Consider the following 17,805-nt stretch of genomic DNA (forward strand, 5'->3'; position numbering starts at 1 on the left):
TGTTAGACTTTTCACCACTAGAAGAGGGCTGTCCATGACCAGCCTTGCTAGATTGTTGTCCCCCATGCCTAAAGCTCTTTGCTTTACCCTTATCCTTGGCTGTAAATGCCTTTTCTCCACCACGGTTGCTCGATAAGTTTGCTCTTCCTGCAAGAGTAAGCCCACGAGCTCTTCAAAAGTGACGGGATCACCACCTCCTCTCATTGAGAGGTTGAGAGAGGTGTGAAAGCCCAAGTAGGAAGGCGGTATTGAATGAAGAGTGTTGGTGACCATCTGTTTGTCTGGGATAACCTCATCAATGTTGAGCAATTGTTCCTGAAATCTTTCACTTTGGTGAGATGATCTGCCATGGAGTCACCCTCATCCATAGAAAGAAGATCTAATTGCCTCTTCAAGTAGGCAACTCTTGCCTCGTTGCGTACCTGATACATTGCTTCCAATGTGTCCCATGCAAGCTTCGATGTCTTGCATGAACGAATGTGCGGAATAATAGTCCTTTTCACTAAAAGGGCTATCAATGACATGGCCTGTGCATCTCTAGAGTCCCATCTCTTCTGCTCTTGTGTGGGAGCAGGATCTACATCAGGAGCTCTTTGAGCACCTCCCCTTTGAGGCGTGGCTGGCTGTATGGTATGTGGGCGTGTGTCATCACCACACACGATGCCCCAAAGCCCTTTGGCTACCAGCAAATTACAGATCATGAAACTCCAGAGGGAGTAGTTAGATCCATCCAGCTTGTCCTCCTGGGTGAGCACACCAAATACATCTGTAGCATTTTGTGCCATGTCAACAAAATATATCTGCAAGCAAACCAAGTACCAATGTGCACTGCCAGGCAACCAAATGTCATGTGCAAATGTATGCCTGCAAACCAAAGCAAGTGTAAACCTGCACCAAATTGTCTAATTACACACAATGTGTATACATACGCGACAAATCGCAGCTGTAATACCCAATTACATGCTCCAATCTGAAAATCCCCAATTTTTATGCACTCCAAACGCTTCAATGTGCATCTAATTGGCCAATTTTCACAAAATCCCCAAATTTTTGCAAGTGAAAGATGTTCAATTTGCTGATTTTGACCTCAATTTCGAAAAACCCCAAATTGCAGGCAAAGGAAAATGCCCAATTTTTTCAATTTGTCTTGAAATTGATAAATCCCCCAAATTGGACCTACAATTTTTCTTTCAATCTGACTTGCACAGAAGTGCCTGCAAAATCTGCATATGACCTGCACTGGAATGGCTGCGAATTTTGTATTTGTGTTTGACCAAAAACTTGTACAGTGAAATACCTTCAAGCAAGGGTAGCAGGCTTAAACCAGACAGTCGAACAGAGCTAACGGGCGTTGGAGGGAGCCAGCAGCTGGAGACTCAACGATGAGGAACACACGTAGCTGCAAATGTCCAGGAGGTCTGCAGGGCGGCGGAGGGCTGTCGGCAGGCCGAGCTGGAGCTGGAGCGCTCTGAGATGCAGACGGGCCCCAGGTAAGCGAAAGCAGAGGGCGTTGACAGATGCGGTCGCTGGCGTCGGGCAGGACCCGCCGGCGGCCTTGGATTAGCACGGAGGGCGCAGGACGGCGACGGCGGCTATACACGTCCGGAAGGGTCCAGCCCCCACAGGCGAGCGCTGGGCGCTGGTATCGGACCAGGGTTTCCGTGGGCTAGCAGCTCTAGTCGTGAGTCGACGGCGACGCGAACAGAACGGCTGTCGACCGAACAGAACGGGTGTGGTCGACGGCGACGGAGGAGAATGGGGGGTCGACGCTGGGCGACGGCGACGAAGGCTGATCCGTGGTCGAGACGGCGCGTTTCTGAGTGGCCGGAACGGGAGAGGCGACGTGTGGACCGTCGACGGCTCTTGCTGGAAAGTAGTCGATGGAGTTCCCAAGCACCGATTGACGGACGGGAGGTGGGAGGTGCAGCTAGGACGCCGGCTGCAGAGGAGGGTGCCGCCCGCGAGGCTGGGCGAAGGTGGTGGGCTCCCCACTAGGGCCGCCCGTTTCTGGCGGCCGGACGGTGGAGCAAAGGCAGAACGGGCGGACAGAATCCACGGACGGACGGCGACGGAAAAACACAGCGTCGACGGAATTTCGCAGGTTTCTTCCAGCAACAGAATTTCAGGGCCAGCTCCCAGCTCTGATACCAAATGTTGGGTGTTGGACTCACACACTCACACACACAAACCTGCACATTAGGATTAGGTGCAGGGTAGAGAAGCTCACACACAGAAATGAGAGAGAGAGAGAGAGCCAAAAGTGTGGTATCCACAAAATGCAAGTCCACTCTTGCATGTGTGCCACATCCATATAATATAGAAGTACAAAATATTATATGTTAGAGTGTCCTTTCACACTTGATGTCCAAGGGGAAAAACCACATGGGAAAAAGTGCCCTTGGTTAAGCCCTGTTCACACATAGCACTACCATAAGTGAGCATATGCCTATAATGCTTTGCGGAAAAGGCAAGTCGGAGTCTGCTTTTGTTGCCTCTGACAAGGGCAAAGGCAAAGGCGGAAAAGGGAACTCCAACCACATTAGCAACAACAACAAAAACAAAGGCAAAGGCAAGGGTAAACACGATTCTAAGGAATCCAAGGACAAAAGCAATGAATGTGATTATTGTGGCAGGACAGGTCATACTAAGGCTCGCTGCGTTGCTTATCGTGATGATTCTTGAGCAGCAAAAGCCAAGTATAAAGCCTAGGATGCTTTGAAAGCATCTGACAAGGACAACACCAAAGATAAAGGCAAAGTTTCAGGGGAGGGATCTGCCAAAGTTGCATACATGGCAGTCACAGATTCATCCACTCCTTCGAAGGATTCATTCCTCGTGATCACAGATATGACTTCTCCTGAAGAGGTTAGTGTCACACTTGAAGCGGTGGAATGGGTTGGTGATAGTGGTGCTTCTGCCCACATGACCAATCAAGCCCATATCTTGGAGGACTACTAGACTATCTCTTCTTCAGTTTGTATCGGCGACAACTCTTCGCTTCCTGTTACCAGTGTTGATAATGTTTCTTTGGGTTCCTTTGCCACCTTACACGATGTTCTGCATGTACCATGAATTTCCAAAAATCTGTTTTCGGTATACAAAGCTTCTTAGAAGGGACTTGGTGTGTACTTTGATGATGAGGTCATCGAAGTAATCGATAGGAAGACTCTCTTGGTTGTTGCCAGTGGAGTCCATGATGGGGGTCTCTACAAGATCACCAATTTTTCTTCCCAGATCCCTCACACTGATTCTCATATTCATCAGCTTTTCTCACTCGTGTTGGCTTTGGTTTCTGAGGCAGATATTTCTTTGTGGTATTCTCGCTTCGGTCATGTACCCATTGCTGCCCTACAGAAGTTCCATTCTAAGCAGGTTGTCAGTGGACTACCTCAGCTCAGGTCTCTCTCACACATCTGCTCATCCTACATGATGGGCAAGCATCATTGAGATGCATTTCCAGAGGAGGCCACTCATCGAGCAACCCGAGGACTGGAGCTTATACATGCAGATTTTGCAGGACCTATGGAGGTTGAGTCTCTTGGCGGGGCTCGATATTTTCTTCTTCTTGTGGATGATTTCACTCGCAACGTTTTGGTATGTTTTCTGGCTCGCAAGTTAGATGCTTTTTCTAGTTTCAGGACTTGGATCGTGATGGTGGAAAATCAGTCTCTGGGGGTGAGTTTCATTCCTCCGGACTGATAATGGTGGCGAGTTTGTACTATTTGATGACTTCCTTGCTTCGAAGGGCATTCACCGATAGTCATTTTAATTTCAGCATTGCTTTCTTGTTTGGTTTTGTGCCATTTCATCTTGTTTAATAGTATTAATGCTTTAACTGTGTGGCAAGATTGTGCTCAACTCCTCTCGGGACAATTACACCCACAATCCTCGCAGTGGGAAAACCAGTAGGGGCTCTTGGGAGACTTCTCTACCAAGGTTTGAGTCCCATGGAGAAACCCTCACTAATAAGCCGCAAGCCAACTATATAGCCCATAATCCACTTGACGCTAAGTAAATTGTGTGGCCTAATGTTAGTCTCGTCATGTCCAAACACTAGACATGACACTTGGTCTGAAGCATAGTTCCAATCATACGCTTGAAAACAACAAATGTTTGGAAGAATATTAATACTTTAACCGTGGGGCAAGATTGTCCTCAACTCCTTTCGGGACATTTACACCCACAATCCTGGTAGTGGCCAAACTAGTAGCGGGGGCCCTTGGGAGGCTTCTCTACCAAGGTTTGAGTCCCACAGAGAGAAACCCTCACTAATAAGCCACAAGCCAACTATATAGCCCATAATCCACTTGACACTAAATTGTGTGGCCTGATGCTAGTCTCGTTATGTCCAAACACTAGACATGACACTTGGTCTGAAGCATAGTTCCAATCATACGCTTGAAAAAAACAAACGTTTGGAGGAATCATAGGTATGAAAATTTGAAAGAATAGTAGGTATGAAAACGTCTGCTTTAGCCTAAGGTGGAGTTTCATACATTGCCCTAATAAAAAAAATTTATAAAATTGGGCCAACATGCTATTCTCTCATGTTAGGATCTAGTGGTATGGTATGTAGTGGATCTATTAGATCTAGAAGAGGACTGGATTTGCATCGACCCCTGTTGTGGTTTCCCACAACTCATATGAATCAAGAATAGACGTAATCTTGAACTTCCAAAGAGTGTAATTTGTCCCATCCAACTTCCCATCACCAAAAGGTGGAGGGTGAGTATGAGCTGTTGTGTTATTTGCAAGTTGGGCCATCTCTCCAAATCTGCCTTCAAATAGCAAACTACATGCAGTAAGGTGCAATGTGACACATAGGCATGGTATCAAAGCATATGCTCTAGGCAAAGCTTGTTTTTTAGGAGTACCCAAACTTTAGCTAATTTCTGGGTGAATTTTGCGATATGTGGACTTGGGATTGTGTGAACGGATTTTGAGACATGGCTTTTAAAGGGAGTGCATTAGAGCCGTCTCCCTCCTTTATGATGTAGCTTAGAGGGAGCATCTAGGGCCACCTGCATGTAAGAGGATACATGTGGTGTACACACGCAACCCATGTGGCTGACTTGCATGTTTGTTTGGAGACTATCCTTGGCTAGATTTGTAGGGTCCTCTTTAGAACCCGGATCTACAAATGTTTTGTTTCAGTTTGTTGAAGTTTTTTTTCATAAATTGTTGATGCTTGTGCTGGCAGGAGGTTACGATGTTCTTGGTTGAGTTGTGTTAATATATGGTTTTGAAGAGGGGAGAGAGGGGGTGGTGAAGGGGAAGGGAAAGGAGGGGGGGGGCAGCACTTGGAGGCAATGAGCAACAGGACTACAGTGGGCAGGTCATGCAGGCAGCAGTGGGTGAGACAGTTGTGCAGGGCACTGGGCAGGATGGGCAAAGCATCATGTAGCACGGGAAAGGCAGCAGGCTGTTGTGTGCAAAACAGGAAGTTGGAGGTTTGAGGCAGAATTGCATTGTATACAGTTGAGAAGGGGCACAGGGTAGTGTGCTGGCACAACCTGGAGTTAATGCATCTGCATATGCTGTACAGGGAACAGCAAGGCCAATGCAAGCTTTTAAAGTGTGGCCTTCATTTGATCCACACCAACAGATCAGTAATTGTGCATATAAATCTCCACAAATCATATTAATTGAGAAAATCTGTGCATTATATGATGGTATTGTACTTGTACTAGTGCATAAGAAGCGTTTTATTCCACTCTTAGTGCTCTTCTTTTAGGCTGTTACCCTGAACCTCATCCTTCGTTTAGTGTTCGTATCTAGAATGTAATGTTCTAACAATTGATCCTGCAGGATCCAGCAATTATAGTGCTTGTGACCTGTGGCGACTACCTCCTCTTGGGTAGACAGGTATGAAGTCATGGATTAGAGTTTATTGGTAAGGAGGTGTCTCTTGTTTTCTTTGTTGGTGTGTATGCGTCTGCATGTAAGACAGGTAAGAAGTCATGGATTAGAGTTTACTTGTAAGGAAGTGTCTCTGTTTTTCTGTGTTGTTGTCTGTGTGTGTGCATGTAAGACATTAATATATTTTTTCTTCTTCTGTTTCTTCTTCTTCTTCTTCTTCTGTTCACCTAGTCGTCCAGTGGGGACGAAGATGGCTTTCTACAACAGAGATCACCTCCTATGCCTGACAAAGGATGGGTTCATCATCCGCCCACGTTACATGGCACACACCTATCCTTTGGGGTGAGTTGTGCGATCGGCCAGATCCGCACCTCGTCCCACCAGCTGAGAGTGGAGACTGCCAGATATGGGCCTAGGGCGGCCGCACCAGAGGACATGATATGCCAGCTTTGCCACACAGAGCCTGAGACAGAGGATCATTACATATGCCGATGCCTTGTATACTATGAGATTTGGGGGAGGTTCTACTGCCTCTTCCGAGCTGGGTTCGGACCACTTTCCAGGATCATGGGCTTCGCGGATCAGAGATGCTTGGGACTTTTTCTTCAAGAGCTTCGTAGACACAGCTAGTCCTTAGTGAGATCCAGATCAGCTGTACTTGCTAAAGGACCAGCACAAAGAGCTCTCACTGACTTCTTCCATACCAGCACTCCGAGGGCCGATCCACCCATCATACCCAGACCACAGGCTAGTGCAGGAGCTCGGCCGAGAGGTGTGACACTCGACAGAGCCACTGAGTTATGCAGAGCTTGACACCCCAGACCCCATGGCCCTCGCCCACGGCCACGGCCACGCCACCACAGGAGGATCTCGGCCATCATCTCTCATAATCACAAGACCTTCTCGCGCCAGCTCACATTTACCACCTTGAGCACCATGTCACAGCGGCCCATGAGGGATCTCGTCAGGCCTCTCTGTCACCGGTTCGCTTCGCCAGGCCTCTCTGTCACCGTTCGCCTGCATTCGCCCCCTCTGTGTGTAGCCCGTCTCTCTCGTCAGGCCTCTCTGTCACCCACCCTTGCTCGCACCCTTTTCCGCACCCTAAACCCTAAACCCTAAACCCTAAACCCACCCTTGCTTGCGCCCTTTTCCGCACCCACCCTTGCTCAGGCCCCCAAGGCAGCAACATAATGGGGACTTGAATTTCATCCATTTCTTCCATTTTTTCTCTTTCTCTCCCACATATTTACCTGCTCCTTTCAAACATTCCCTCCCTCTACAATGGGAGGGTCTGTAGATGACAAAATCAGCTAGCTTGATCATATCCTTAGGGATCTTATCAAGGACCAGAAGAAGACATTGGACAGCACCATCACCGCCATCAAGAAGGACTTATTGACGCGCATGGGGAAGCTGGAGGCCGAAGCGGAAATATGGAAGGAAGAGAAGCTTACCATGCAAGAGGAGTCGGAGAAGGAAAAGCTCGCCATGCAGGAGGAAATCAACCTTTTGAAGGGCGAAGTGGCATCCTTACGCGATCGTCCACGGGAGGAAGGAGAGACTCTTGAGGTGGACAAAGAGGCAATCAAAGAAGAGATCACCAAAACCCTCACCCACACAATCGAGGGGAAAATGGAGGCGGCCCGCGAAGGATGGGTAGAAGTGATGAAGAAGAACATCAAAAAGGAGGTGCAAGAAGATGTACAAGTGATGAAGAAGAACATCAAGGAGGTACAAGAAGATGTACACATGATGCAGTCTACTCTTGATGAAGAGAAGATGCGACGGATCCGGCGCCTCAACATCCGAGTCACAGGGATACCAGAGAGCACTACCTCCACGCCCGAGATTGACGAGCGGAACCTATGTATCAAGCTAGGACTAAAGGAGGATGAGCCGCTCCCATTCACTAGAGTATGGAGGACAATCCCAAAGGACTCCACCAAAGGCAAGGCCTTAGTGCTACAGTTCCCGGACGAGGAGAGTAGGATGAGCTTTATGAGAAGACGGGCTATCTTGAGGAGCTTGCCAGGGGACCCCATCTACTTCGATGATGACCTCACATGGATGCAACTAGAGCACAGAAGATTATGCGTGCCGAAGATCAAGGCGGCACGCAAAGAAGGGAAGAAGGCACATTATAGGGATGGTCACATCTACATTGATGGGAAGAGGGTCGAATAACGCCATCTGGCCTATGAGACATGGAGGAAACAACATGAAGACAAAGAGATACACATAGCAATCTGGAACTGTAATGGAGTCCTATGGACACATCCAGGGAGACTTGAGGAGGTGATGGAGGGCAAGGATATCATCTTGATGACAGAGACACATGAGAGCCCGGAGAGGGGCTTACCACGGGTTGAGGGTTATCAGTGGGAGTCAGCTCACCGACAGGGGATGAGACAGGCCACCTCCCGAGGTTCAGGAGGTATTGCAGTGCTTTTCAGACATGGGTTACATGAGCATGTTCGAGTCGTAGCACGAGACTCGGAGGCGAGATACATGTGGATTAGCTTACGCCTCTCGGAGACCAGATGGATTTATATCGCCCTTTGCTACTTTCCTCCGAAGGGGTCGCGGTTTGCCACCACCGAGGAGCCGGGTGGAGGAGAGGCTAGTGAGTCTCCATACTCTGTCTTATCTGAGGAGATCTTACACTATTCGACACTGGGAGAAGTCTTCTTGATGGGGGACTTCAATGCACGGACTCAGAGCAGACAATGCGAGATCTATGACTTTGAGTATCCCTTGAGACTAGAGCCGCTAGCTACAGAGGATACAGGGACCACTCGGATCTCCGCTGATGGAGGAGCTGACAGCACTGGATATGGGGAACATTTGCTGGAGCTTCAGGCCCGACACCATCTCGTTATTTATAAGGGGATGACTCAGTGGCCAGATTCAGGTGGGTTGACTTGCTTTCCAGTGGGAGGCGGCAGTAGTACAGTGGATTATGTGATGGGATCCCGGGAGGCAGCAGATATGGTGTCTCACTTCACCGTACCACCATGCCCCATTGGGGCGGATCATACATACCTATCCCTGACTTTCAGGAGCTTACTGGAGACCCACCCACCCATCATACAGCCACCATGCACTATTTTTCACTTCACTCAGGACCTAGCCGAGGTGTACGACTATCATGTTCATGATCAGCTATTTGCCTTAGATCCATCGGCACCCATGGCCATGCTCACCTCCCAGCTCTCACATGTACTGCACTCCGCAGCCGCGAGGAGTTTCCCATACCACATACAAACAGGACGACCACCTACATGTGGGAGCATGCCCCAGAACCGATGGTATGATGATGAGTGCAGAAACCTTTACCGTAGTCTCCGAGTGCAGAGGGCTCGCGGGGAGATCACCCAGAGGCAGGCAGGTAGGAGGATGCATACTCTCACCCGCCCTAAGCGGCGAGCTTATGAGGAGGCTCAGTACTGGGACACATATCACATGCTCATGAGCAGAGATGCTGCTGCTGCTTGGAGGAGACTCAGAGAGCCCCGTCCTCCCACACCTATTGCCGATCCTCAGACCTGGAAGACATATGCAGAGAGACTTTATGATGTGCCTGCACAGCCTCCTATACCACAGCCCACAGAGCCATGCTCTACAGTCTCCACCTTCTTCACCCCACCTATGGTTAGGAGGGCCATATGCCGACTCCAACATGGATGGGCGACAGATCATACAGGATTACAGGGAGAGCATCTCATCTATGCTATTGATACATTGGCACCATTTCTTGCTCATCTCTTCAACAGAGCTTTGTCAGAGGGGTTTCCGGCTGAGTGGACGATGCACACTATTGTGCCGATCCATAAAGCGGGAGATGTACTAGACCCCGGGAACTACAGGACCATCATGATTGGCCATATATTGGCCAAACTATACGGGGCAGTTTTGGAGGCAGAGCTGAGCACTCATGCAGAGGTTGGGGGATTGAGAGCAGCAGGCCAGGCAGGCTTCCGTCGAGCCTTCTCGACCATCGACCACATTTTTACATTGAGGTGCCTGATTGATCAGGCCAAGGCACGGAGGCAACGGCTCTATTGTTGCTTTGTGGATTTCCACAAGGCATTTGATACTGTGCCCAGAGAGCGCCTCTTTCGGCGACTACAGACACTAGGCATACCTTCAGACATGATGTGGGGCATATGTAGGCTATATGAGCACGTCTTTGGGAGAGTCCGATGCCCAGGAGGCTTGTCCGACACAGTTGCTAGCACCATTGGTGTGAAGCAGGGGTGCCCGCTCTCCCCCACCCTCTTTGGGCTCTATATTGATGAGGTGGTCGATTACATCACACAGGGAGGAGGCTCTGGGGTTGAGCTATCAGGTATTAGTATCCATGTGATGCTTTATGCTGATGACATCGTCTTGGTATCCGACACGCAGGTTGGGCTTCAAAGACACCTTGTGGCTCTTGATGACTTCTGCGCACAGCAGGGGCTCACAGTGAACCTTGGGAAAACCAAGGTTATGATCTTCCACACTTCACCCGCAGTCAGGAGCCACACTACTCTCACATTAGCAGGAGGGCGGGTCGAGGTGGTGAGCTCTTATGTTTACCTTGGCATCACATTTACTAGCTCAGCTGGATGCTTCTCCATGGCTCAGGCAATCCGAGACAGAGTGACTCGGGGGTATGCAGCTCTTGCTGGCCTTGAGCGTCAGTGTCATCAGGCACATTTTCAGGAACCCCGCACGAAGGGGTGGCTCTTTGATACATTAGTGACACCAGCCTTGATATATGCAGCAGCGGTTTGGGCACCAGGGCTGGCAGCCTCCACATGCGTACAGCTGGAGAGACCACAGATCTTGATGCTCTCGAGGATGATACGCAGCAAACCATCCGTCCCGCACGACATTGTTCGAGCTGAGTTTTCTGCACCACCTATGGCAGTGGAGGCATTGTTCTAGACAATCTCTTTTATATACAGGATGAGGGAGATGCCCACGGAGAGATTATCCCGCTGAGCTTTTGAGGCATCCAGACAGCTGGCCGAGGCTGGACACACTGGATCTTGGTATGCACAGATGCTACAGTGGTTCTCACATCATGGGATAGACATCGAGCGGTTGCCACCTTTTCAGTATGATCAGTCTGCTCCACGGGGTTACCTCTCTCTCAATGAGAGGAACAGAGTGATGAGACAGGAGACATGGACAGCACCAGAGAGCCCACCACCACTGAAGATGCTGTATTACAGAGACCACTTTATGAGCATCTCAGGGGATGGGTTTATACATCGACCCCGGTACATGGATGTATACATGCCACACAGCTCTCGCGCTGCTATTGGATAGCTACGAGTCTCATCACATCAGCTAGAGATAGAGGCTGGGAGAGCGGCACGGGTTCCCAGAGCTGAGCGGATATGTAGATTGTGCCGCGAGGAGGTGGAGACTGAGGATCACTTTGTATGTAGATGTAGAGCCCACCAGGGGGTCAGAGATAGATATGCAGGATTGTTTGAGGAGCACTCTTCACTACATCAGTTGATGGAGGCCTCGGACTAGCGACAGCTTGGCAGACTACTACTAGAGCTTCATAGTTCTCGAGAGAGACTCCTCCAGACACCCGCTCCCACTAGGGGTGGGAGACAGTCCCAGCTCACAGATTTCTTCCAGAGAGCTATGCCAGTGCCAGCTGATGTACCACGTGGGGTGACCGCACAGAGAGCAGAGGAATTGAGAGCCAGGAGGATACCTAGATAGACTGGACATAGAGCACCCCGACTCCGTCACCGAGAGATAGCAGCTATCCGAATAAGACACAAGATGGAGACACAGGAGAGGCTAGCTCGCTTTCATTCAGACTCAGGGTACATGTTCACGCCATTCACAGCCTCAACATCGGCGATGTATGATATCTTATATCCCTCTTATGGCACTGGATGGAGTTAGACATAAATCTGCATAGCATGCTTGTACTACCCCTTCAGCATATAGAGATGCATCTTGCCTTAGCACTCCATCCACATCCCCATCCCCCCTTATATTGTTTGTATATGGGCTCCACCGATCCATGATGATTCACAGTTGTATCCAGACAGATGCACAGTTTTTCTTTTCTTTCTTTTCTTCCGATGACCGGAAGAACACAGTTGTATTATTTTTTGTCTCATAGGCCGACTTTGGCCTCTCGTAGACGTTAATATATCTTTCTTTCTTTCTTCTTTCTCTCTCCCTCGCTACTCCCTGCCTGTGGGAAGTGCTGCCGAGTAATCTCGAGGAATGGCTCCAGGTCTCCACCTCATTGAGGTTGGAATCGGATGTCTTCTTGTTCTCCTTGATTAGTGCCTTCATTGCCGTCTCAAGGGCCTCGAGCTTCTCTTGGAGACCTGGAGCCATTCCTCAGCGCTTCCCACAGGCAGGGAGTAGCGGGGGAGAGAGAGAGAAATGAAATGTTATATTCACGTCTTCAAAAGGCCAAAGTGACCTATGAGACCAAAGTTACAACCATGAGACATGTGATACACTGTCTGGAAAAGAAAAGAAAGAACTGAAGGTAAGTATCTAGCCCTACAATACATTAGTAGGGAGGGAGGGAGAAAGAAAGAAAGAAAGAAAGATATATTAACGTCTACGAGAGGCCAAAGTCGGCCTATGAGACAAAAAATAATACAACTCTGTTCTTCCGGTCATCGGAAGAAAAGAAACAAAAGAAAAAGTGTGCATGTGTCTGGATACAACTGTGAATCATCATGGATCGGTGGAGCCCATATACAAACAATGTAAGGGGGGGTGGGGATGTGGATAGAGTGCTAAGGCAAGATGCATCTCTATATGCTGAAGGGGTGGTACAAGCATGCTATGCAGATCTATGTCTAACTCCATCCAGTGCCATAAGAGGGATATAAGATATCATACATCGCCGATGCTGAGGCTGTGAATGGCATGAACATGTACCCTGAGTCTGAATGAAAGCGAGCTAGCCTCTCCTGTGTCTCCATCTGGTGTCTCATTCGGATAGCTGCTATCTCTCGGTGACGGAGTCGGGGTGCTCTATGTCCAGTCTGTCTAGGTCTCCTCCTGGCTCTCAATTCCTCTGCTCTCTGTGCGGTCACCCCACGAGGTACATCAGCTGGCACTGGCATAGCTCTCTGGAAGAAATCTGTGAGCTGGGACTGTCTCCCACCCCTAGTGGGAGCGGGTGTCTGGAGGAGTCTCTCTCGAGAACGTAGTAGTCTGCCAAGCTGTCGCTGGTCCGAGGCCTCCATCAACTGATGTAGTGAAGAGTGCTCCTCAAACAATCCTGCATATCTATCTCTGACCCCCTGGTGGGCTCTACATCTACATACAAAGTGATCCTCAGTCTCCACCTCCTCGCGGCACAATCTGCATATCCGCTCAGCTCTAGGAACCCGTGCCGCTCTCCCAGCCTCTATCTCTAGCTGATGTGATGAGACTCGTAGCTGTCCAATAGCAACGCGAGAGCTGTGTGGCATGTATACATCCATGTACCGCGGTCGATGTATAAACCCATCCCCTGAGATGCTCATAAAGTGGTCTCTGTAGTACAGCATCTTCGGTGGTAGTGGGCTCTCTGGTGCTGTCCATGTCTCCTGTATGTAGTGCTGCCATATGTCCTGTCTCATCACTCTGTTCCTCTCATTGAGAGAGAGGTAACCCCGTGGAGCAGACTGATCATACTGAAAAGGTGGCAACCGCTCAATGTCTATACCATGATGTGAGAACCACTGTAGCATCTGTGCATACCAAGATCCAGTGTGTCCAGCCTCGGCCAGCTGTCTGGATGCCTCAAAAGCTCGGCGGGATAATCTCTCCATGGGCATCTCCCTCATCCTGTATATAAAGGAGATCGTCTGGAACAATGCCTCCACTGCCATAGGTGGTGCAGCAAACTCAGCTCGAACAATGTCGTGCGGGACGGATGGTTTGCTGCGTATCATCCTCGAGAGCATCAAGATCTGTGGTCTCTCCAGCTGTACCCATGTGGAGGCTGCAAGCCCTGGTGCCCAAACCGCTGCTGCATACATCAAGGCTGGTGTCACTAATGTATCAAAGAGCCACCCCTTCGTGCAGGGTTCCTGAAAATGTGCCTGATAACACTGACGCTCAAGGCCAGCAAGAGCTGCATACCCCCGGGTCACTCTGTCTCGGACTGCCTGAGCCATGGAGAAGCGTCCAGCTGAGCTAGTAAATGTGATGCCAAGGTAAACATAAGAGCTCACCACCTCGATCCGCCCTCCTGCTAATGTGAGAGTAGTGTGGCTCCTGACTGCGGGTGAAGTGTGGAAGATCATAACCTTGGTTTTCCCAAGGTTCACTGTGAGCCCCTGCTGTGCGCAGAAGTCATCAAGAGCCACAAGGTGTCTTTGAAGCCCAACCTGCGTGTCAGATACCAAGATGATGTCATCAGCATAAAGCATAACATGGACAGTAATACCTGATAGCTCAACCCCAGAGCCTCCTCCCTGTGTGATGTAGTCGACCACCTCATCAATATAGAGCCCAAAGAGCGTGGGGGAGAGCGGGCACCCCTGCTTCACACCAATGGTGCTAGCAACTGTGTCGGACAAGCCTCCTGGGCATCGGACTCTCCCAAAGACCTGCTCATATAGCCTGTATATGCCCCACATCATGTCTGAAGGTATGCGTAGTGTCTGTAGTCGCCGAAAGAGGCGCTCTCTGGGCACAGTATCAAATGCCTTGCGGAAATCCACAAAGCAACAATAGAGCCGTTGCCTCCGTGCCTTGGCCTGATCAATCAGGCACCTCAATGTAAAAATGTGGTCGATGGTCGAGAAGGCTCGACGGAAGCCTGCCTGGCCTGCTGCTCTCAATCCTCCAACCTCTGCATGAGTGCTCAGCTCTGCCTCCAAAACTGCCCCGTATAGTTTGGCCAATATATGGCCAATCATGATGGTCCTGTAGTTCCCGGGGTCTAGTACATCTCCCGCTTTATGGATCGGCACAATAGTGTGCATCGTCCACTCAGCCGGAAACCCCTCTGATAGAGCTCTGTTGAAGAGATGAGCAAGAAATGGTGCCAATGTATCAATAGCATAGATGAGATGCTCTCCCTGTAATCCTGTATGATCTGTCGCCCGTCCATGTTGGAGTCGGCCTATGGCCCTCCTAACCATAGGTGGGGTGAAGAAGGTGGAGACTGTGGGGCATGGCTCTGTGGGCTGTGGTATAGGGGGCTGTGCAGGCACATCATAAAGTCTCTCTGCATATGTCTGCCAGGTCTGAGGATCGGCAATAGGTGTGGGAGGACGGGGCTCTCTGAGTCTCCTCCAAGCAGCAGCAGCATCTCTGCTCATGAGCATGTGATATGTGTCCCAGTACTGAGCCTCCTCATAAGCTCGCCGCTTACGGCGGGTGAGAGTATGCATCCTCCTGCCTGCCTGCCTCCGGGTGATCTCCCCGCGAGCCCTCTGCACTCGGAGACTGCGGTAAAGGTTTCTGCACTCATCATCGTACCATCGGTTCTGGGACATGCTCCCAGATGTAGGTGGCCGTCCTGTCTGTATGTGGTATGGGAAACTCCTCGCGGCTGCGGAGTGAAGTACATGTGAGAGCTGGGAGGTAAGCATGGCCATGGGTGCCGACGGATCTAAGGCAAATAGCTGATCATGAACATGATAGTCGTACACCTCGGCTAGGTCCTGAGTGAAGTGAAAAATAGTGCGTGGTGGCTGTATGATGGGTGGGTGGGTCTCCAATAAGCTCCTAAAAGTGAGGGATAGGTATGTATGATCCGCCCCAATGGGGCATGGTGGTACGGTGAAGTGAGACACCATATCTACTGCCTCCTGGGATCCCATCACATAATCCACTGTACTACTGCCGCCTCCCACTGGAAAGCAAGTCAACCCACCTGAATCTGGCCACTGAGTCATCCCATTATAAATAACGAGATGGTGTCGGCCCCCAAGCTCCAGCAGATGTTGCCCATATCCAGTGCTGTCAGCTCCTCCATCAGCGGAGATCCGAGTGGTCCCTGTATCCTCTGTAGCTAGCGGCTCTAGTCTCAGGGGATCCTCAAAGTCATAGATCTCGCACTGTCTGCTCTGAGTCCGTGCATTGAAGTCCCCCATCAAGAAGACTTCTCCCAATGTTGAATAGTGTAAGATCTCCTCAGATAAGACAGAGTATGGAGACTCACTAGCCTCTCCTCCACCCGGTTCCTCGGTGGTGGCAAACCGCGACCCCTTCGGAGGAAAGTAGCAAAGGGCGATATAAATCCATCTGGTCGCTGAGAGGCGTAAGCTAATCCACATGTATCTCGCCTCCGAGAGAGAGAGAGAGAGAGAGAAATGAAATGAAATGATATATTAATGTCCTCAAAAGTCCAAAATGACCTATGAGACCAAAAAGGTTACAACAATTGGTGGATCTGATACAATGTCTGTGTAAGAAAAGCTAAAAAAACTAAACAACTAACTGAAATTGAAACAACAACTATGAGGAAAAGTAAGGTACGAAAACCCCAGCAACAAAGGTAAGCATCATATACATCACTATCCAAAGATGTCTCTCATCGGTCAATGGCAGATATCCTCAATGTCCTCCATGGTGAGTACTCTCATCAGTCGATGGCAGATATCCTCAATGTCCTCCATGGTGAGTACTCTGACTGGACGTTTCCCATGCCGTGCTAGTATGGTCCTGATCCTCTGGCCCAAGCTCTATAGCCCGATCAATCAGTGTACCTCTGGTGCGGCTATACTCTAGGATAAGCAACAATGCTTGCTGGCCTGACTGCTCAATCTCTGGTCGAAAGAAGTCTGTAATCTGCCCAGAGTATAGCCGCACCAGAGGTACACCGATTGATCGGGCTATAGAGCTGGGGCGGTCGAAGCGCCTCAAGATGAGAGGCCCATCCCGACACCGGTGGAGACTACAACAGAGGATCAGGACCATACTAGCACGGCATGGGAGACGTCCAGTCAGAGTACTCACCATGGAGGACATTGAGGATATCCGCCATCGACCCATGAGAGACATCTTTGGATAGTGATGTATATGATGCTTACCTTTGTTACTGGAGTTTTCCTTCCCAAATGTTATCCATTAGGAGCTCCTAGTACCTTACTTTTCCCCATAGTTGTTGTTTCAGTTTCAGTTAGTTGTTTAGTTGTTTTAGCTTTTCTTACACAGACATTGTATCAGATCCACCAATTGTTGTAACCTTTTTGGTCTCATAGGTCATTTTGGCCTTTTGAGGACGTTAAAATATCATTTCATTTCATTTCTCTCTCTCCTCTCTCTTTCTCTCTCTCTTCCTAGTGATGTATTGTAGGGCTAGATACTTACCTTCAGTTCTTTCTTTTCTTTTCCAGCAGACAGTGTATCAGATGTCTCATGGTTGTAACTTTGGTCCAGACACATGCACACTTTTTCTTTTCTTTCTTCTCTTCCGATGACCGGAAGAACACAGTTGTATTATTTTTTGTCTCATAGGCCGGCTTTGGCCTCTCGTAGACGTTAATATATCTTTCTTTCTTTTTTTCTTTCTCTCTCCCTCGCTACTCCCTGCCTGTGGGAAGCGCTGCAGAGTAACCTCGAGGAATGGCTCCAGGTCTCCAAGAGAAGCTCGAGGCCCTCGAGACGGCAATGAAGGCACTAATCAAGGAGAACAAGAAGACATCTGATTCCAACCTCAATGAGGTGGAGACCAAATTACACCGGCACATCATGGCCCTCGAAGCATGGGTCATGGACCTTGAACAAGAGAACACGGCACTCAAGGAGGAGGTGAGTGCATTGAAAGTGGAACTGGTAGCCGTCAAGAACACCGAGAAGGAAGAAGGGGAGATCAATGACAACACTCTCACGGCCATCAAAGAAGAGATCTCCAAGGAGATCACAAAGGACATGGAGGGAAAACTCGAAGCCAAGCAGTCAGGATGGGTTGAAGTGGTGAAGAAGAACATCCGTAAAGAAGTGATGGAGGAGACT

At 49.5% G+C, this 17,805-nt stretch overlaps 2 protein-coding genes across 5 annotated transcripts in view; both read left to right on the forward strand.

Moving 5' to 3' along the window:
- Window positions 1-17,805, forward strand: part of LOC147616178 (uncharacterized) — a 140,945-nt gene that overhangs the window by 107,804 nt on the left and 15,336 nt on the right. For 3 of the 4 annotated variants that reach the window (XM_086778819.1, XM_086778817.1, XM_086778816.1), the window contains one exon: window positions 5,809-5,865. The exons of the other annotated variant lie outside the window; for it this stretch is intronic. In XM_086778819.1, the coding sequence (XP_086634945.1) occupies window positions 5,809-5,865 (57 nt within the window). The remainder of the gene's footprint in view (window positions 1-5,808; window positions 5,866-17,805) is intronic. 4 annotated transcript variants of the gene reach the window in all.
- On the forward strand, window positions 7,336-8,573 carry LOC147616179 (uncharacterized). The gene is made up of 2 exons (XM_086778820.1): window positions 7,336-7,548; window positions 7,591-8,573. The coding sequence occupies exons 1-2, from the start codon at window positions 7,348-7,350 to the stop codon at window positions 8,041-8,043; spliced, it is 654 nt and encodes a 217-aa protein (XP_086634946.1). The 5' UTR covers window positions 7,336-7,347; the 3' UTR covers window positions 8,044-8,573.

This window comes from Cibotium barometz, chromosome 39 (assembly GCF_041138505.1).
Source record: "Cibotium barometz isolate CiBa-2024 chromosome 39, ASM4113850v1, whole genome shotgun sequence".
Taxonomy (NCBI): Eukaryota; Viridiplantae; Streptophyta; class Polypodiopsida; order Cyatheales; family Cibotiaceae; genus Cibotium; species Cibotium barometz.